The sequence below is a fragment of the Chlamydotis macqueenii genome, chromosome 4 (assembly GCF_036417535.1).
Source record: "Chlamydotis macqueenii isolate bChlMac1 chromosome 4, bChlMac1.mat, whole genome shotgun sequence".
Classification (NCBI taxonomy): Eukaryota; Metazoa; Chordata; class Aves; order Otidiformes; family Otididae; genus Chlamydotis; species Chlamydotis macqueenii.
This window is the reverse complement of record NC_141559.1, coordinates 59270079-59289648: the sequence shown is the minus strand read 5'-3', so window position 1 is coordinate 59289648 and position 19570 is coordinate 59270079. Positions and strand designations below refer to the sequence as shown.

General features: G+C 38.4%; 1 protein-coding gene across 3 annotated transcripts in view; it reads right to left on the bottom strand.

The window, feature by feature from the left end:
- Positions 1–480: 480 nt before the first annotated feature.
- The window catches only part of SMIM14 (small integral membrane protein 14), a 41966-nt gene continuing 22876 nt past the window's right edge, over positions 481–19570 (bottom strand). For all 3 annotated transcript variants that reach the window (XM_086747608.1, XM_086747607.1, XM_086747606.1), the window contains 3 exons: positions 11926–11974; positions 3955–4103; positions 481–3627 (listed from right to left, as the gene is read on the bottom strand). In XM_086747608.1, coding sequence (XP_086603734.1) covers positions 3595–3627; positions 3955–4103; positions 11926–11974 — 231 coding nt within the window. In that variant the 3' untranslated portion in view covers positions 481–3594. The remainder of the gene's footprint in view (positions 3628–3954; positions 4104–11925; positions 11975–19570) is intronic.

Sequence of the window (19570 nt, the reverse complement as noted above, 5' to 3'; positions counted from 1 at the left end):
TCTCTACATGCTGCCTCAGATCCACTGGAGCATCTTCCTTTCTCGGAGCAGCTCTGGGTTCAATGCTGCCAAGAACTGGGACTAGAAAATAGACTGCAAATCCCAAAGTAGTAGGATTTGATCTAAAATTAAGTAACATAATTGTATATTTGGCCTCTGTCATGACTTTTCTTGTTGTAGTATTCCTAACTTCCTAGGTTGCTTAACTACTTTGAAGAGCAAAAGGCAGAGAGACATCTGTGTTGGTCATGAAAGTGTCTTAAACCTTGGAAGCTGTTAATAATTTGTTCTGACTTGCTTGAGATACATGCAGAAGGCAAGTGTTCATTAGAAAAGTTAGAATTTACATTTTAAATTTTACACCGATAACATGCTGTTTTTACTCATACTTATTTTTAGATGAATTCAAATTACCTTAGAAATTGATAGGTTGGTGCTGTCCTTCACCTTTTATAAAGATTAAGAGACAAAGACAAAAGGTTACTAATGATTGCTCTTTATTTTGTTAAGTCAATAAAAAGTGCATAGTACAAGCCCTTTATCCCAATCCAAGTACTCAGTAAAAGTTTACTAGGAAACCGCAAATGGCACAGATGATTTTTTGTTTGGCATAATTCAGACATTTTAAACCATCGATTTATATTAGGTACACCACATCATCACTCTTCCTTTTTCAATCATGAACATTACAAGGCTAAGTGATCTGCAGACAATACATGAATACATATGATTTCTCATTTCAGAAGATAATAATTGTGTTAAGCAGACTCTAAAAATACTATTGTTTTAACAAAGTTCTAAGCTAAGGTATAATTGTAAACCGCCCTCCATATTTCCCAAGTTGCTACAACTTGTGTCTCTTACTAACCAACCTTAAAACCCTCATTACAGAATTAATCATCTCCTGAAGCTTCACATACTATTAATCTCTTCCACACAGCTTCTCAAAATTTATAATAAACATCTGTAACCATGATACAATTATTTAATCGCAAATGACATCACTAAAGGCCAGATTTCTGCCACCCTTACCAAAGCTGCTACTAGTACATTATCTCAGAGTAGTCCCACAAACTTCAGTGCAACTACTTGATGAGTAAGGCACTATTTAACATGAATAAGAGTGGCAAAATACAGTCCTACAATTAGTTACTTTAGTTTTAATTAAGAGTGGTGATTTGAAGGTTATATCTCGGAGAGATTATCTGAATTTAAAAGGCGTACATTTTGACGTGGGATAGTGGCCTGGCTCTTTAGTAAAACATTTTACAATAAAATATTTCCAATGTTTTTTCTTTCACATAAAAAATTTAAAATAGCAATTTACATGAGGAAAGCATACATGTATAAAATCACTGGGACAATTACTCAGAGGAATTTGAAGCAAAGACAGTTCATTTAAATGTAAAACACAACATTACTCTGAACAAGAAGTTCATTTCCCATGGCAGATAGAGCTTGTTGCACACGATGACTTTCATAAATACGTAAACAGATATTTAAGTAAAGCGAGACTGATCCTCATGACTGAGGAGCATCTGCTGTAAATCTCATCAATAGGATGAGGATGGTGCTCTGTCTGAAATGAAGCCTGTTTCACTTGGCTTTTTAATCAACTGGAAGCCTGTTTTATGATCCGATAGTGAAGAATTTTGGCCAAAAATTCTTGGATAAGAGGTCATTGTAGGAGATTATATATATTTTCTTGTTGGTTCAACAAAATTATGCTGTTTTCTGTTCAAAACAGTATCCAAACATAAACGTACATGGAAGGCAAAAAGCAAGCACAGACAGATTGCTTGTCCCAGTGACATCTTCACACAGTGTTTGTGGCCTGTACACCATTAGACGTGATAGGACAGATTCCCTCAGCTTCTCTGCTGCAGCTCCGTTGCTTTACATGGGACCGCACTGATGTCACTGAGAGCACCTGGCCCAATCATCTTAATTTTTTATATATTTTTAAAATTTTTTACACATGCTCCTATGCTTGGGAGCACACTATTCCACAGAAATTCAAATGGCAGTCACATCAAATTACAGAAGCCTTTCTTCAGGTCTACGCTGTGCCTTTTCAAGGAGGCTTAGCTGGCACGCCATTTACCCTGAGGAGGAAAACCCTGCATCTGTCAACCATGGGATCTGATCTGAGATTTTTGCTAGAGCCCGTTAATACAAACCTTTATGCATCTTAACACTTAGTTCCTTCAGCTCCATAACTAAAGTCCTCATGAAATAAAGGTTTGTAGAGTAAGGCTTTGAATGCCCATCTGTCTCTTCTGCTGACCTTTACAGAAAGAAGCTTCATATTGGTAACATAAAAATTTTCTTTACATTATTCCATCAATTTTCCAAATTGATCAAGAAAAATATACAGTGTCACTTTTCTGTACATCTTTAAAATGTTCTTAAATTAATGTACATACAAAAGTCATTCCCATTTGCTACAATGGGAGATATGCACAGGTATGTGCACAGCCACACATACGCACACATAAACGCACCACACACACACACAAATATTAGAGGGAAAAGACATGCCATATGTACTCACCTGCAAGCTTTGTTATTTGACAATTACAACCAGTACATAAGGGTGAAATGTTAAGAACTGCTGATAACATACATCCAGTATCTGTTGTATACCAAAAGTCGGTAATCCTGGTAACCTCTTGGTATGATTTCATCCTGTCCAATGTACACTACATCATGGCTAAAAACTTGTTAAGATACCAATTGTTAAAAGACTATACCAAGACAGAAAATGTTACCAAGTTCTCACTAAATTTCTCTTTTCATCAAGTCTATAAGTAAACAAATCCAGTTTTGGAATACGTTTTTTGGACAACATATTGAATAAGATGTATCATTTATGAATGAACAAGATAAAATTAATTTATTTTTGGTGGTATGATCCTGTGTAAAGTTCCCAATATATATGTCAAAGCTTTGACAGTGGCAATTATCACATTCACTTCTTTGCGCGCACACACGCACACGTAGTATAATTCTAGTGGCCAATCCGTGCTTTTGCCAACAACCCTGGAAACTATGTTAGTGGTCCAAAGACCAGACTAAAAGGTGCTCTGAACCCAGGTCAAATAAAAAATAATTTCAATTTTTCACCACATAACTAAGCTAATAGTTGCAACCATAATATAACTCTCAAAAGCATACTGGAGAAAAAAATATGGATTAATCTGAAGAAAGGTCAGTAACCGTCATTATTATAGATGCACAGGGATTTTCTTTTTCTTTCAATGCATATCAGAAATCACTGCAAAGAAATTAAGATCATTGTAACAGAAAGAGACTGAGTGGAATGTCCACAGTAACGGTAACAACCAAAAAACCCCTGGAACACCTTATAATTATTCAAATTACAATCTACTAGGAATTGTAATGACATACAAAGCAAAATTTAACTTAAAATTGAAGTCGCTAAAAGCAGTTCATGAAGAAAACTGCTGAATTATAATTCTGCTCTATATAAGTGAGAAAAGAGTATTGAATGGGGTTTAGGAGTAATCTGGTCACTTCGTTCATTTGGTCGTGCAAGGTTTTAGCTGCTGAACTTTTCTGATACTGAATGCTCTAGTCCACTGGTGGGGCTGGTGGTTCTTGTCCCTAGGGGAAAGGAAACACAGACAGGATTAGAAACAGTGCTTCACGTAAGGGGACTTAGCAATAAAAGAAGAACTCAGAAGAGTTATGTTATGCTTTCTTTTAAGATCTTGCAGCATCTCTTTCAATATTTAGAGTAAATGAGCATCAAAGAACAATACAGTTTCCTGAATCGCTTTGGTTTTACTCATTTGCATTGTTAATGAAGTTCCAAGATAATACAGGAAAAAAAAATGCAACGAGAAAATGACTGTAACATCGCCTGTATAAAAACCAAACACGTTCAAGCTATGTAGAGGCTCTCTGCCGGGAACTTTAAGATGCACTTACATTATGTGGGCTGGTTGGCTTTCCGGCTGTGTTGGATCCCCTCAGATTACTAGGTCTCAGTAAGAACAAGACAAGTGCAATCACCACCCAGGCCATCATAATCATGGCAAAGCTGATGCCATTGTCACTGGAGGAATTTGGTCCTGGCACTACAGACAAGGAAAACTCAAGTTATAACACACAGTGACAGCAGAGTTCTTTCCCCTAAATGGAAACAAAAATGCAACATAAGTCTCAGAAAAAAAACCAACCTGAAATATTTTTCAATTTAGTTTTCTGATTAGTCCTTCCTTTTATCTTTGAGACAAGTGATTCTTGGTTAGTGTTACTGCTTTTTTTCACGTTTCTTATCCCTTTGAAAAGAGAATCTATTTCATAAGATTTCACTGGAATTCTCAGAATTATAATGAATATTTCATAGTTCACATTAACTCCTAATGAACTGGAGATGATAAACACATACTTTTGCTTTTTAAGAAATCAGACTTGATGCAAAATGTATTTATGTGGGAAAAACTCCCATCTATATGTTGGTATTTGCTTTTGGCATCAAACAAATAAAAGAATAAAGAATAAAGAGATGAAAGCTTAAACTTTGTTGTTAGCCCCCCTACAGAGAACATGCTAATTCTAGTAAGAAGGGAGCAAACTAATGGTTATAATTTTGTTGGCTACTATAAGTTATTTATTGAGAGTTTGTTCGAACAAGTGTCAGTGTCAATATGCTGGATCTCCATGGCTGATTATCCAAGTCATGTGGCATTTCTGATAGCATCAAGGAAAACATATCTGTCAGGGAGGAAAAAATGTTGAGGAGATACACAAAAAAGTGAAGCCCAGGAATACAATATAAAATTTTACAGCTATTTTCTATACTGAATGGCTGAGACATCAAAGCACGGAAAAAAAACTGAGAAAATACCCTCAGACTGGAGATGGCTGGTTAGTCTTTTTGGATCAAGAAACTCTTGCAAATACCTGCACATTTGAAAACAACCACTTTTCTCCTCTGAAACATAATTTCAATTAATCAAACTGTAACTAATGTTGTCAGCTGACTTGTAAACTAATGTATAGTTAATTACCTATGGTATTTACATGGCTCCATTTCAATAGCATCTAAGGACCTAACATCTTCATGAATGATCTAGATGATCAATTAATACAGAGAATTAATACAAAGCTATACTGAATAACCTTCTGAAAGAGAAGAGCTATTCTATTTTATTACTCAAGTTGAAAACATTAACATCTGGGAAAATTCCACAGAGACACTCGCATCCATCAGATTTTTCAGTTAACTCACGTGGGTCATCTAATTATTCAGTCAAGTCTGGATTTAGTACCAGCTGGAAGTTGTTCTTATTTAACATTTGCTAGATACCCAGCGAACTGCTGGAGTCAGTTATTTCCTTGAAGGTTAATGCTGATACCAAAGAACCATCCTCACCACTGTCACACTGGGTAGCATTTTTAACAGAGGCTCTCCTATGAAAGCGGTGTCTTCACAACACAGCTACGGCACAGCAGAGGGGCACTGTGGGGAAGCTTACAGCTATGCCATTCACAACACTGCTGTTCTGTGAATAAGACTTCATGAGCTGCAGCTGTTAGACTGAGGTCTTTTACCGACATCACATGCACTCAAAAATGTCAAAGAAGAAAAAAACCATGTATTATAGAAGTTCATGCTTCTCAAAGCACAAACACCACTATTAACTTGTATGAGCAAATGAAATTGGCATACAGGTCTTGCCTTTTAAATGTAAAAAATATAGACATTTCAAAACTGGAAAAGTTGCTAATGTAGAGGAATTTTAAGATTAGAAGTATATACAAGTGACAATTCTTTTGGAGATCTAAGTGAATAAAGGGTGCTGCGCACGAGGAGAAGGTATAATGCAAAGAAAAGAAACGAGAATGCTACAGCCTCTGATTCATTAAACTCTAACATGTAATTGATTCAGAAAGCATATGGAATTGTGCAAGAAAGAGTTTAGACCTTGAGTTGTGTTGAGGGAAAATACTACTGTTATCAACACGACATACCAATATTTTAAATCTTGGATGACCTTTATATATGCAATCCAGTAAACTAGCGTATATTTTGGCATGAAAAGAACAACTGCTTTACTTTGGGGCTTTTGGACAACATTAATAGCCACCTTGAGAATACCTTCAGCAGCGCATAAGACAGCCTTAGGTACCTGCTTTGGCACGTATGTTCAGTAGAACACTGAAAATTCAGATCACCTGTTAGGCTGGATTCCCCATACACTGCAGAGAAACAAGGAGTAGTCAGGCTGCCTTCTGGAATTTTTGCTGAACCACAGTGCACTTAGGGTCTCTGGTTAAACAAGAGCTGGGGTAACTAGATGCTGCTAGGTCAGCTCATGCTGCAGGTCAAGGAAGGGAGCAGAGGGAAGCACAGAAGGCGTTCGTGCAAGACACGATTTCTATCCAGCCTGCGTTGTAATACGGTTTGGATGGAACCAAATGTGCTGAAACATGTTCTAAACTAAGTTAAGCAAGACAACAGCTTGGCCCTTTACTACCTACTCAAAGCATGCCAGATACTAAAACAGCCACAACACTGTTTACGCTATTCAAGTACCATTAAACCCACATCTCTCCCAAATGATCATGTGTTTTAATAAAGACATGCGATATTTCAGAATCTGTTACTTTAATCTCTTAACATAAGGAGATGAGCATAAGCAAAATCTCACATAGCTGGAGTGAATCACACTTTTCAAAGCTTTGCATCACACATCAAGAGAACAGACAAGAAGCTGTTTCAGCTATTGGGACCAATAATACGTAGATGATTACTATATTTTGCTGCAAAGACCTCCATCGCTGAGATCACAAAATAATCAGGAAGATCAGCTTATGGATAAAGAATAGTTGAGTGAAGCTGAAACCAAGCAGGATGGAATTTATGCTGATGGGCAGAAGAAAAAAATCTTATTTTTAAGAGTTCACAGCCACAGTGCTTTTACCTATACTTGATATTTTTGCAAGTAATTTAGAAGCCTTTTTTTGATTCCTTGATGAATAACGGCTATCCTAATAAGAGCACCTGTGGATGACATTTTTTAAGATTTCCAGATGGCTAGAAGATTTTCCTGTTCTGACCTCAAAGATTAATATCACTGCGACCATCCATTTTGATGGATGGATCCGGTTATCAATCTCCAGCACCTGGGAGACACCAACTAGTACAAAATGTAGCAGTGCATATTCCCGTATCACTGAGTGACATGATTTGGTGACAACACCAAACGCAGCCCAAGGTCTTTATTTTCAGAGTATCTGGTCCCCTGGGCTCAGCATACCTATATATCCACGTACCTCTGAATGAAGCCTGGGAGCAGTTCTGCCCCTCTGGTTACCCGGAACTTTTTTACATCATGGCTGAATTATCTCCGTGCAGGAGGAAGCTTTATGAGGCTCTGATCTGAGACTGTAGGATAAACCCCCATGGGAGCTAATGACAATGGTGAATCCTATCTGTTGCTCCACATATACAGTGGATACAGTTCTTCAGCTTGCTCTTTCCTATAGAAACAGACACTAGGCCACATAAACTAGTCTTCTATCTGAGGGAAATGGAAGGGAAAAAATAATCTTCTGTGACAGATGTTTGTCACCTCATTTAATGCTCTACTAGAAGGCAGTCAAAGCTACTAAAATGATGAGTTTGGTAAAAATAATTCTAAAGAGTAAAGGTCTACCACCTCACGGTTGTGCAACTGAAACCTCAAGAATACAACATTAAAATTAATAAATGCCCTTGTTAAATACTCCTTACATGAACTCAGTTTTCCTCTTAAAGTGCTATTTTTCATTCAGACTGAGGTTGTACTCTAAAGAAAAACACAAAAGATGGCATTTCTTTTCCTGTAAAAGTATATTCCATGTGGTTCCTTTTGTCTGCCCTCTCATGGTAGAAATATCTCCTTTTGGATCTTCAGCTTTTTACTGTTTAACATCTCCATGTGGGAAGGCAAAAGCATCCTCTGACTTATGCCTTCTTCTTTTCACTGTGTTTTTAGCCTTACCTGTTCTGTGAAAGAAAGGTAGGAAACCATATGAAGAGAGGTGTCTTACAGATGAATCATCGGGGAACACAAAGGGCCTGTGGGTCCTTCAGCAGGTAGTTCCTGCAAGCTGCCACCCTCAAAGGCAGAGATAAGGAAACTGAAGAAAGCCAAAAAGGACTTGAGCAGAGAGAAGGGAATTACCAAAAAGGGAAGGAAGAGTTGGCAGACATTTCATGCCGTGCCTCCCCTAGATGAGTACAACTCAAGATAAATCACAGATATGAATTCATTTTAAAACACATAAAAGTTGGGAGCAGATAACATTTGAGACAGTCATCTCTGACAAACTAGCAGAACACTGAGAATAGTGTTCAAAATATGAATGTGGTAAATCCAGGTCACAACATCTGGGAATAGTTACAACACAGACAAAAAATTCAGGCGGTGGCCCCTCATTTCCTTTGGCATGGAAGGCTGACTGTGAAGGGCCATGAGCCATCAGAGCAGCTCAGTACCAGCTGAGGATCCTCCCTGGGCTGGACGAAAGCTGATGTTGCAACTGCAGCACACTTCAGAGAAATCTTCCCTGCTCCACTTGCATTAGACAGAATTCAGAAAAGAATTATGACTCTTATTCCTCATTTCAACGGAAACTGTAAGATCTGATTTGCTGAGCATAAACAATCCCAGCAGCATATTAAATGTGTTGCATATGCAGCCTTTTTTCTCCAAGGCACCCACTGAAATGGAGGGAACAGTCATCAGACACTGATACATGCTTTAACGTCGTAGCAGATATTCTGATGCAGAATCAGCAGAGAAACAGTCATCAAGCTGAGTGCCCAAATGCTCTCTGAAGCCGTGCTCATATCCTCCTGTACGTAGGAGTACAAATCCCAAAGCGCTGGTCCTGACCCTGGCAGGAAACTCTCTGCAGGGTTGTCACTACAGTATAATGGTGCCAACAACCCCGAATAAGAATTTAGAGCTACTAACACAAAAATGCAAAGAAGGGAGCCTTGGTGCTACTGCTTTGATCTGGCTACAAAAATCTAAAAAAGATCTGAAATCAAGGGTTGAAAAAACAAAATGTGCTCAGGGAGAATCAATGCAGACTGTTTCCGAGATCTTCCAGCTGGTAGCAATGACATAACACATGATGCTTCTGTGACACTGGCTGAACCATAGCCTTGATGTTTCCCAAAACAAAACCACATACATCTCATCAGTAATTCCACAACCTTGTAACTTAAGAATCTGTGTATGACAACATTCCCAGCTGCGCTTCCAGAAGGAAGACCAAATCCTGGGAATGAGCAAATGGGTGGGAGTAAAACACGCTTCTTCATATCAAGGTCCTGAAATGAGGCAACAAAGTCAGCAAGTAACAGGAAATTGAGCTGTGGGACCTAGGGAAGAGGAGACCCGCCTCAAAAATAAGCTCATCACAGTATAGCTCATCAGAACAGAATGAAGCAATGGACAGAAGACTGGCCCAGAATTGTTTTAATCTGTCTCTGAAAACATCTCTAGAAGCTTCTCCAGGCTCAATCTGTCTGGTTTTGCCTTTAACTCATGGGAGTCTAGAGCTCATGTTGGCCCAAGCACAGAATCACAGAAGCATCACAAAATAATTTGACCTATAGGCAGTCAGTGACATTGCATCAGCAGAAGAATACCTTTGCTGGAACTAAATTTAAGTCAATATAATAACGTAGGAGAAGATTCACTCTATAATTTTCACTTTGGTTTTTGAAACAAACTACTAGTTTGAAACAATTGCTGCAAAATTGCTTGCATCAGCACAGACAGTTATTGCAAGGATTGCTTTCAGGATGGAAAGCCATTTGCCGCAAACCATTCACATCCCCACTGTACTACAGCTTCACAGAATCATAGAATGGTTAGAGTTGGAAGGGACTTTTAAAGCTAATCTAGTCCAACCCCACTGCAAGGAGCAGGGACATCTTCAACCAGGTCAGGTTGCTCAGAGCCCTGTCCAACCTGGCCTTGAATGTTTCCAGGGATGGGGCATCCACCACCTCTCTGGGCAACCTGTGCCAGTGCCTCACCACTCTCATAGTAAAAAAAAAATTCCTTATATCCAGTCTGAATCTACCCTCTTTTAGTTTAAAACCATTACCCCTTTTCTTATTGCTAAAGGCCCTTCTAAAAAGTTCCTCCCCATCTTTCTTATAGGCCCCCTTAAAGTACTGAAAGACTGCTATAAGGTCTGCCCAGAGCCTCCTCTTCTCCAGGCTGAACAACCCCAGCTCTCTCAGCCTTTCTTCATAGCATGGTAGCATGAAAGCTATTCCACAAGCTTTGTGATCACACATAACAGAACGTACTCATTTACATAGTCTTTAGCCTAAGAGCTTCATAAATATTGATGAGCCAAGACTCCCAAGGCCTGAGTGAGAATGACCTACCATCGCTTGGTTTTGACTGCAGACAACAGCTCAGAAAGCTGCACAGCCTGTCTGTGCCTACTTCTAATACAGAAAATATTCTGTCTCCTGTCACCTGCCTCTTTCTCTCTTCCACATGCCTGTGATTAAAAAAAAAAACAACACACATAGAAGTCTAAGGTGTGGGAGATTAAAAAGTCTGCCCTAGGACAGGTGCGTTTGGGAGAAGAGGAATGCTAGAAGTCACAGACATACAGCAGAACCTGGAAAGGGCATAAAGAAAGACTAAAGCCAGCAGCACTGTTACGGCACATGTGCGCCCCACTTTTTTTCAGGGGTTATCTGGGAAAGCTCTTAACTTTTCCCCTTCAGCCCAACATGGCAATGAATCTGGGACTGTTGCACACAGGGAGGGCACAGTGCAACTCCAAGCTACATGCCCATCTCTAAACAGGTTTTACTAGGCAGTGAAGAGGGAGGAACATGAGACTGAACGAAGGCATGCCCTCTCCCCAAGATCCTGGAAACGTTGGCTGCGCTGCTCCTAGACCTGTGGAAGGCACAGGCACCAGCAGCTCCTGCTTCCAGGAACACCACTCAGGTGCTCCCTGCTCCCTCTGAGCATTACAGAAGTCCTGACACAGGCTAAGTGAGTGGGTTCATGTGCTCAATTGATAAAGCAATATAGGAAAAACAGATTCACTTAATTTTTATTTCTAAGCATTTGGTGATGTTCCCTCTAGACCATGAAAAGTGTAAACAGAGTGCCTCAGGGCAAGCTTACGTTACTGCATAACCTCTGCACAGCTATGCTTCCCTGCAGATGCTGCTAATGTTTGACTATCCTAGCTATGTGCACCATTTGGGAGAGGGTTTTGGATGTATTTCACAGCAAATTTCAAGGAAATATATACATCAGTACTTTGTTTCATTAACTGCACAGCCACAGAGTCAAACAGAGATGCAGTTGCGGTGTATGTCAACTCATCAAGTCAGAGCTGGTGGGGAATCTCCTCTCCCTCACAGTGGAGCAGAGGGTTCACAGTACTGACAGTAAGTTACGCAGCCACAGCCGTGAATGTGTGTTAAGTGTTGGGGTCTGTGTTGAACATCCAGTCTTCACAGGTTAGGCTGCTACGACTGTAAGGAGGACAAATAAAGCCCCCTCAGAATTTTTTCCCGTAGAGAAAAATTAAAGTCATCCTGTTTGGAGCCTAACAGTAAGGTTCAGTAGTGCTTGGGGCCTGACCAATGGTCATGCTGGTATATTGATGCCTCCAGTCTGCTCCCCATTGCCACTTCCATACAATGCTTCCAACGTACAAATGTTAATCTGCATCACAGATACTCAGAAATTTCCGCCCCATAACAATTTTAGTACTGTAGTATTTAATTTCATGTAGTATGTTCCTATAAGATTAAGTCAACTGCTGCACTTTAAGGACCAGACAGACTGTATTTTAATTATTACTGTTTATTTTACTTCCATGCACCTCATCTCAGTAGTTACTCACATTCCTGAAGGCATTCTGTGTCTGTGCAGTACGACTGGGATTGTCTCAGCTGAAACAGAGAAAAAGAAAGGCATGACACTTCACAATGAGATTCGGTCAGCTTTTACTGAAATAATGATTTAGTGTAATGTCAGAGCAGCAGTTCAAGATAAGGAAGATTATAACTGATCCTTTACTGCATCGCACTTGGCTTATCATGTTTGAAGAATCCCAGGTACGGAGCAGTTTCTGAACAGTATTTACATAATACCTTTAAATCACCTGACTAAAGAGTTATTGCTTCCACAGAGGCTGCAGCCACTGAATGCCTTCTAAAATTAAAGTTAAAAATCTATAGTGATGCAGACATTGTTTTATACAGATACACTCTCTACACACATTTTGGGATTTATAATGGATAGGTGTTACCAGTATTATGTAGATCAAGGAAAATTACAATACTCTGTGATTACATAATAATAAATGATCTGACTGTGATAACAGTTATGCATAGAGAAGCCAAATGAAAATTTCCTATTTAAACTTAGCAATTACTATTTTTTTCCACCTAAGATCTCTTTTAAGAGTATATTTTAACATGTATTTTACTGCTTTTTTTCTCTATATGATGGGTAAAACTTAAAGTGCTTTTAGTAACTGTAACGACTATTTGCATTTACAGACTAGGTGAGCTTGCTAACTGCAAGAAAAGTCAACACTGGATAACCTGCAAATCAGTACTACTATTTTACAGATGACAGAGTCAAAAAAGAAAGACAAATATCACATTCTTTATCAGGCACAGAGAGGTTAAATGGATGGGATTTAATCTGCTGTATTATGGAAATAGGTTCTTCCTCTGCTTAGGTAAACTACATCATTAATAATGAAAGTTGTAAAAAGTACAGAATTGTTACAATGCTTTGATTAGAACTGATATTTTCTTTTTGACAGGTTTTATGTCACAGTAGTGTCACAAATTCCAACACTTATTGTCACAACAGGCTAATCTGTTTATTATCAATGTAAATATACAAATGAGAAGAAAATATTATGTTCCTTATAAAAGACATACATGAATAATTTCTACAAACCCAATTTCCTCTTGTATTGGCATAACTGATTTGCTGTGTGTAGTCATAACATTATGCAAAGCACATCAAGGAAACAGATGAGCAACTGAAGGAGGAAAACAACTGGAAAAGTTTAAGCTCCTTCCTTTATCATAATGATTTTCAATGACTGATATATTTGAGAAAGAAAAAAAAATGTAATTGGAGATTGATCACATTCATGCTTTCATTAATACATTAAGATCTGCTAGCAAATTTACTGAGACTACAAAGAAGTTCCTTAGTGACTACTGGGAAGGCTGGATTTACTCTTTCAGTTATTTCTATAGTTAAAAACAACAGCAGGGGAAATTAAAACAAAATAATTCTACTTACCTTATTAAAAAAAAAATCTATCAAACTATGGATATTTCCTACCCTTCTTATATAAAAATAAAAGCTCATTTTATTTTCAAACTTTGGAAGTCAATCCCAAAGGGCAGGTTTTACGTTAGCAATAGTACCGATTTGCAACATCTGACACTGAGAGATTTCTGAGCCGGGAAAACTGGATATCCCTATATCCACATTTAAGGAGATCATCTCCTTTTTGTATAAGGGTTTAATTCTGGAGGAGACTTAATTTATAATCCTTACTCTGTAAAATACAGTTTGCAGCTATTCTTCAACACAGAATGATGCCCAGAATTAAAACGGGTATAGGTATATGACCAGAAACATCGCCTAGATCAACAAGCATATAGCATCTAGTTACCCCTCTGTCCGCAGGATGGCTGGTACTCATACAGCGTAGCTAGTTTGCCCAGACAGCAACACTGCCTTGGGGTGTCCTAGCCACAACATTAGTTATCTCCCATTCAAAGTGTTATACTCTGTCCAAATACAACTTTTTTAAACCATGCAATTAACATTTCTATAAAAGCCATCTCAAAAAATGGTGTGTGTACTTAGACCGTTCCTTCACCTGCCTGGCTTCCAGTGCTACCACCAAAAAAAGATTAAAAAAATGGAGCTCCAGCTTTGACTGACATGAATATGTTAACCACCAGAGAAGCTTGTTTAACAACAAAAGAAAGATATTCTGGCTACAACTATGCCTTTCTTAAAAAGCCGCTCTTCAAGATCCCAGCTAAAAAAAATTACACTTCATAGTCTCTGCTACAATCATATCTAGCAATACAAATATTTCTTAGAAATATTTCTATTCTAGGTAATACAAAAATTTCTTATAAAAACTACTTGTGCTGGCAAAGACTTGGTCAGAACAGGAGCACTCATAGACTCAAATAGGTTTTAAGAAGCCATAGATCACATGCTAAAGAACACACTGAAATATCTTCTCATGCTCACTCGCCCTCCTGACTACAAGCACATGGAAAACCTCAGTAATCCACGAGCAGAAGTTCTAGGAGAGCTCTGTAAGCCAGGGAGCCAGGTGACAAATCTGTTTTTGATAGCTGAGTGACAGGCTCCATATTGTTCTCTCAGGATGAAACACAGCAGATGACGGAAAATGAGCAGCGGTAAAAACAGGTTTTTCTCAATTCACTCAGGTGAACTAGTTCCTAACTCTGTAACCCAACACAAATCTGATCCCTTGCAGTCACTCAGTTAGTAGCCAAAAGACGGGAAACAATTCTGGCACGTGTATGAAATGCTTACATAAGTTGAATGGCTAGGAAAGGTAATGCCTTTTGCTGAAACAAGAATGCTCCTTCTACCAATTAGCTCTCTCTTGATAACTACACCCTTAAGGGACATAACAACTGCTGAAAAAAAATGAATGTGAGACATTTCAATCATCAGGTAATTGAACCCCAACTGAGAGAGCTGGGGCTGTTCAGCCTGGAGAAGAGAAGGCTCTGGGGAGACCTTATAGTGGTCCTCCAGTACCTAAAGGGGGCCTACAGGAAAGACAGGGAGAAACTTTTTAGTGGGGCCTGTAGCAATAGGCTGAGGGGCAATGGCTTTAAACTGGAAAATGGTAGATTTAGATTAGAGATAAGGAAGAAATTCTTCACTGTGAGAGTGGTGAGGCACTGGAACAGGGTGCCCAGAGACGTTGTGGATGCCCCATCCCTGGAAGTGTTCAAGGCCACATTGGATGGGGCTTTGAGCAACCTGGTCTAGTGGAAGGTGTCTCTGCCCACGGCAGGGGTGTTGGAGCTAGATGACCTTTAAGGTCCCTTCCAACCCAAGCCACTCTGTGATTCTATGAAAAAAAAAGACCAATTATCAGGGACTAGAAATAAACAGTTCTTTGTATTCAGATTTTCTATTCCAATGTGGAAGGTGAGTTTGGATGAAAGATTGTGGAATAATAGTAAAAAGTTGAACCAGAAGTTCCCTCGTCTCAACAAAACCCTCAAAAAGACTTCTCAAATATACTCCATGTTTTTCAAACTGGAAACACTACAGAGTTGATGACAAAAATCTGAATAGAGAAGTAATTCTTAGAATACACTAACTCTTACATACTTAAAGTCAATATTATTAATAGTGGTTTTGGTGTTATTCATATTTCAGAGATCCTTGTGTTGTCAAAAATGTGAATTTAGTGGAAGATTAATAGTTGACTGCATGATCTGACACCTGCTAAAGTCAGCAACAACCTTTTCATGTTTTTCAGTATATTCTGTAACAGGTTCTTAAAAAGAACACATAAATCAGACGAGTGAAACGTCAGGGCTTATTCAACAAAATAAGAGCGCGAAAAATGTTACAAAACTAAATATTTATAGAAATTATTATTTTCTTCCATTGAAATGAAGAGGATTATATCTGAATTTTAACATTCTCTGTGCGGTTTGTCATCCAAATACAATAAGTGGCTTAGTGCATGTGAGCCAAAAACTGAACTAATTTATCTTTTATTGTCCAAAATAAACACAAATTGTAAACAGCATGAAAGCTAAAAAGGCTTCAAAATTTTCAGTTTTAATACAGTGCAAACTTGCAGGCAATACAAGTAAAAATGCTAATTATAAATGCACATTATTTAAAATACAACTGTAAACTTTAATTCCCTCCAAGTACATTTACAATCTTGAACAGACTAAGTTAAAATAATTTAAATTAATAATCCCCACACCACAAGAACTCTTGGTCAATACGAGTATTTGGTTTCTATGAAGCCCCTCATAACTTCTTGGAACTGGGAGGTTCCAGTGGCTGAATTACAACAAATCGTGTCCACTTACCGATGTCTTTTGTATGTAAACCCAGCACAATGCCCAGAAAAAAATAAACCAAGTTACTTCTAGAGGTAAGAGAGAACAGGGCTTTTCCTCACTCTTTCTCCACTACACTCAGATTTTGCATTGCAAAAATAAAACCAGCACATTTTAAATGGCTCCCAGTTCAAATCTGAAATAGCTCTTCCTATCTTCTTTCTTTCTTTTTCCAAAAGACACAGCTTTTAGCTGCAGTTCACACTTACACAACAGTGTTTAGATCCTGCTCCTTTGACACTACATATAAAGTACAGTTTTAACAGGCCATCTTGGGGATCAACGGCATCTATGCATCAAGCATACCTGAAACCTGACTGCGTCTTGCTGTGTCTCACAACAGAAGCCGTGTTCTGACAGGAGTCTGCACAGTTTTTAGCAATGAGAGGCACCACTTTTCACAGTCCCCAGCTGTGAACAAAATGTGAACAGTAACAGAAAAGGGACACTGCTCTCAGCCTCTGGAAACTTTTTTGTGAAGACACTATATTAAGTAAAGTCTCTTTTTTTTTCATGTGCAAGCCTACTATGGGCACACAAACATGCCACTGTCTGGTGAAAACAGGGTGTGAACTTTTACTGCATGTTAGCTGTTCCACAAAATCACTGAAGTCCAAGTGAAATAGTAAGCCCAGTGAAACAACTTTATCTAGCTAAACAGAGAACTCATTTTTCCAATACAGTGACCTCAGCCACTGGGATAATTTCAGTCTTCCCATGAAAGAAGTTAAGCTACTTTGCATTTACCACTCATCACAGATAGCTACTGTGGAGAAGGAAATTCAGACTTCTGCCTACCTTCACAGTAACTCCTTCTTGCGTTAATTCCTTGCTCCCTCTTCAGAGGAGTTCCCTGAAACTCTTCAGATGAGTTTTCAGAATTTGCTACCCTAGAGGTCAACAGTCTCACAAACACTGGGACTGGTCCTGCAATCTCTGCTCGGACATTTATTTTTTTAAGTTAAAGTCAATAGCATCTTGCCTGAAAAAAGATTAAGAGTTCCTTTCCTGTACAAACACTTTTTTCTTTTGAAGTGTATCATTTAAGAGTTAAAAAAAAAAAAAAAAAAGACGAAGCATACAAATATCAGGAAGACAGCAATCAGACAGCTCATCGGTTTGTCATTTTTCAGAAGAAATAATGGCATAATCCCTGTCCAAAAGCACTTTCCAACTCCGGAAATGGTGTAACAAAACAAGAAGAACAGGGCTAGTGGCAGGAATACCACACAATAATCAATGAAGTCTAGTGTGAATGGCACATGAGTTGAAAATAAATTATTAATGTAGGGATAATTAAAACAATTGCCTTTCAGAATAACTTTTGAGACAGCTCAAACAGAAGTAAGTCCTCAGAAAAGACATGAATGAAAATTAGTAAATTAATGAGCCAGGTCAGGAAAAGACCTCCATATAAAAAATTGTGAGGGAAGAAAGCCCAAAGAAATGTGTGAAACAAAAATATAAATTAGGTACAAAGATAAGAGAGCAGAAACAGATAATGGTGTCAACGAAAAGAAAAGGGTAGATAAGTAAGAAAGCAAGGACAAATAACTAACTTGATATAGTCATTTATCCCATGAATAAAAGTTAATTTACAATGGAATCATAAAGACTGTTGATAGAAAAATTTATGCAATAACAAGAGGAAAAATATCATCCCTTGTGATAATACTTTTTTGCAATTTAGACCAGTTGTAAGCTCTGCGTTTTGTCTCCAATGATGACAGAAGATGACAACAGCATGGCATATTCCTGACTGTGTTTTCATGCTTCTGGGTAATGAAATCACTGTTTAAGCTTTGTTGGCAGCCACATCTGTTCTGTCCAAAGTATATAAATGATTTAGTAAACAACATGATAAATAAATTTCTGTGATAGGCCAGTCCTGAATACAAGCCAGCTTGCAAATTGAATTGTAGCATTATCTGTAAAGTTCAGGTGTAAAGATGCAAAAAATGACAGCTACATGCATTATTCTGCTACAAGCTGGCCAAGAGAAATAAAAGAAAAATAAGGGGAAAAGAAGGGCATACTGATGGAATTAAATTATTTCTTGAACTACATTAGCTTCTCTTAGAGGAACAAACAAGGAAAAAGTGAACACTGCTTTCCCCACTCCTACATTTTCTATGAGCATATGCAGAATTAAAATAAATGATTGTTCATACAAAGACAGAATAACAGTCTGCAAAAACATATGGAGTTTGGTCCTGTGAGGTGACAAGTAATTTTCTCTCCCATGGCAAACAAGAGAGAAGGATGTTGGTACCTTTCAGAATAATATTCCTAGATTACAAACCAATTCCTAAGACCCAAAACCATCAGCCAGTTATGACAGAGGGAGAACATTAACTTTCATACTGAAAGATATGACATTTTATGGAGAAAGATGCAGCAGATAAACGAGTCAGAGGGACCACTGTGCAAATAGGAGCCCTGACTCAGGCAAGAACTCATTCTTCCCTTTATTTCCTCATTTCTGTTGGGATTGCTGTTCCACCTTGGCGTCATACAGATCTTCCTTTTCCACAGTTCCCTCACTTTCCTACAATTGCATGACTTTTATTGGTACTTCATTTTATAATTTTGCTGGCCTTGAGGACCTGGGATATCACTGTCATCCTACTTACAGTGAATGAAAAGCAGAATGAATTAGCAGAAACAGGGAGAGTCAGGGAAAAGAAGATGAAGCAGTGTGATAGTCAGGATCATTACAAGGAGCTCAGAGCAGCTCTGACTACATGAAATACTAGACAACAAATGGATGAGAGAGAATATTACACAATATTACTACAGAGGCATCTGAAAACATTCATGGACAACATACACAGATCTCCCAAGAGGGCATTAGCAAGCTTATATCTAAAATACAAAACCAGAATATATGTGGGATTTTGACCAAACAGCTCAGTATCTTCTGCAAAATGATGCATGTTATCGAATGAAAAGGGTACTCCCACATGAACAGCGTTGAGGAAAAGGCTTAGAACTAGGAGTCCCAACAGATGAGTACGTTTGCTCTAAGTGTTGATTACATCCACATGTGGCCTGAGAGAAAAAGCACAAGTTTCTCCTTTTTCCTCAAATGAGATGGCTACAACACAGCTCTGATCATCAAACACAGTTCAGCCATTCATAATACAGGTTATAGCTATTAGTTACTTCTGGAACACCAAGCTGACAGAATTTTCAATGCATAATTTTCTACGCTGCTTGCAATTCTATCACACTATGCATGCTTTGACATGGTCATAAGGTGTGACTGAGGTTGGTTTTTTTTTAAAAAAAAAAACCCACTGGTTAAGAAGCAGCAGCTTCCAGCGTACTACAAAGCTCAGGAATGGGAAATGCAAAGAATGA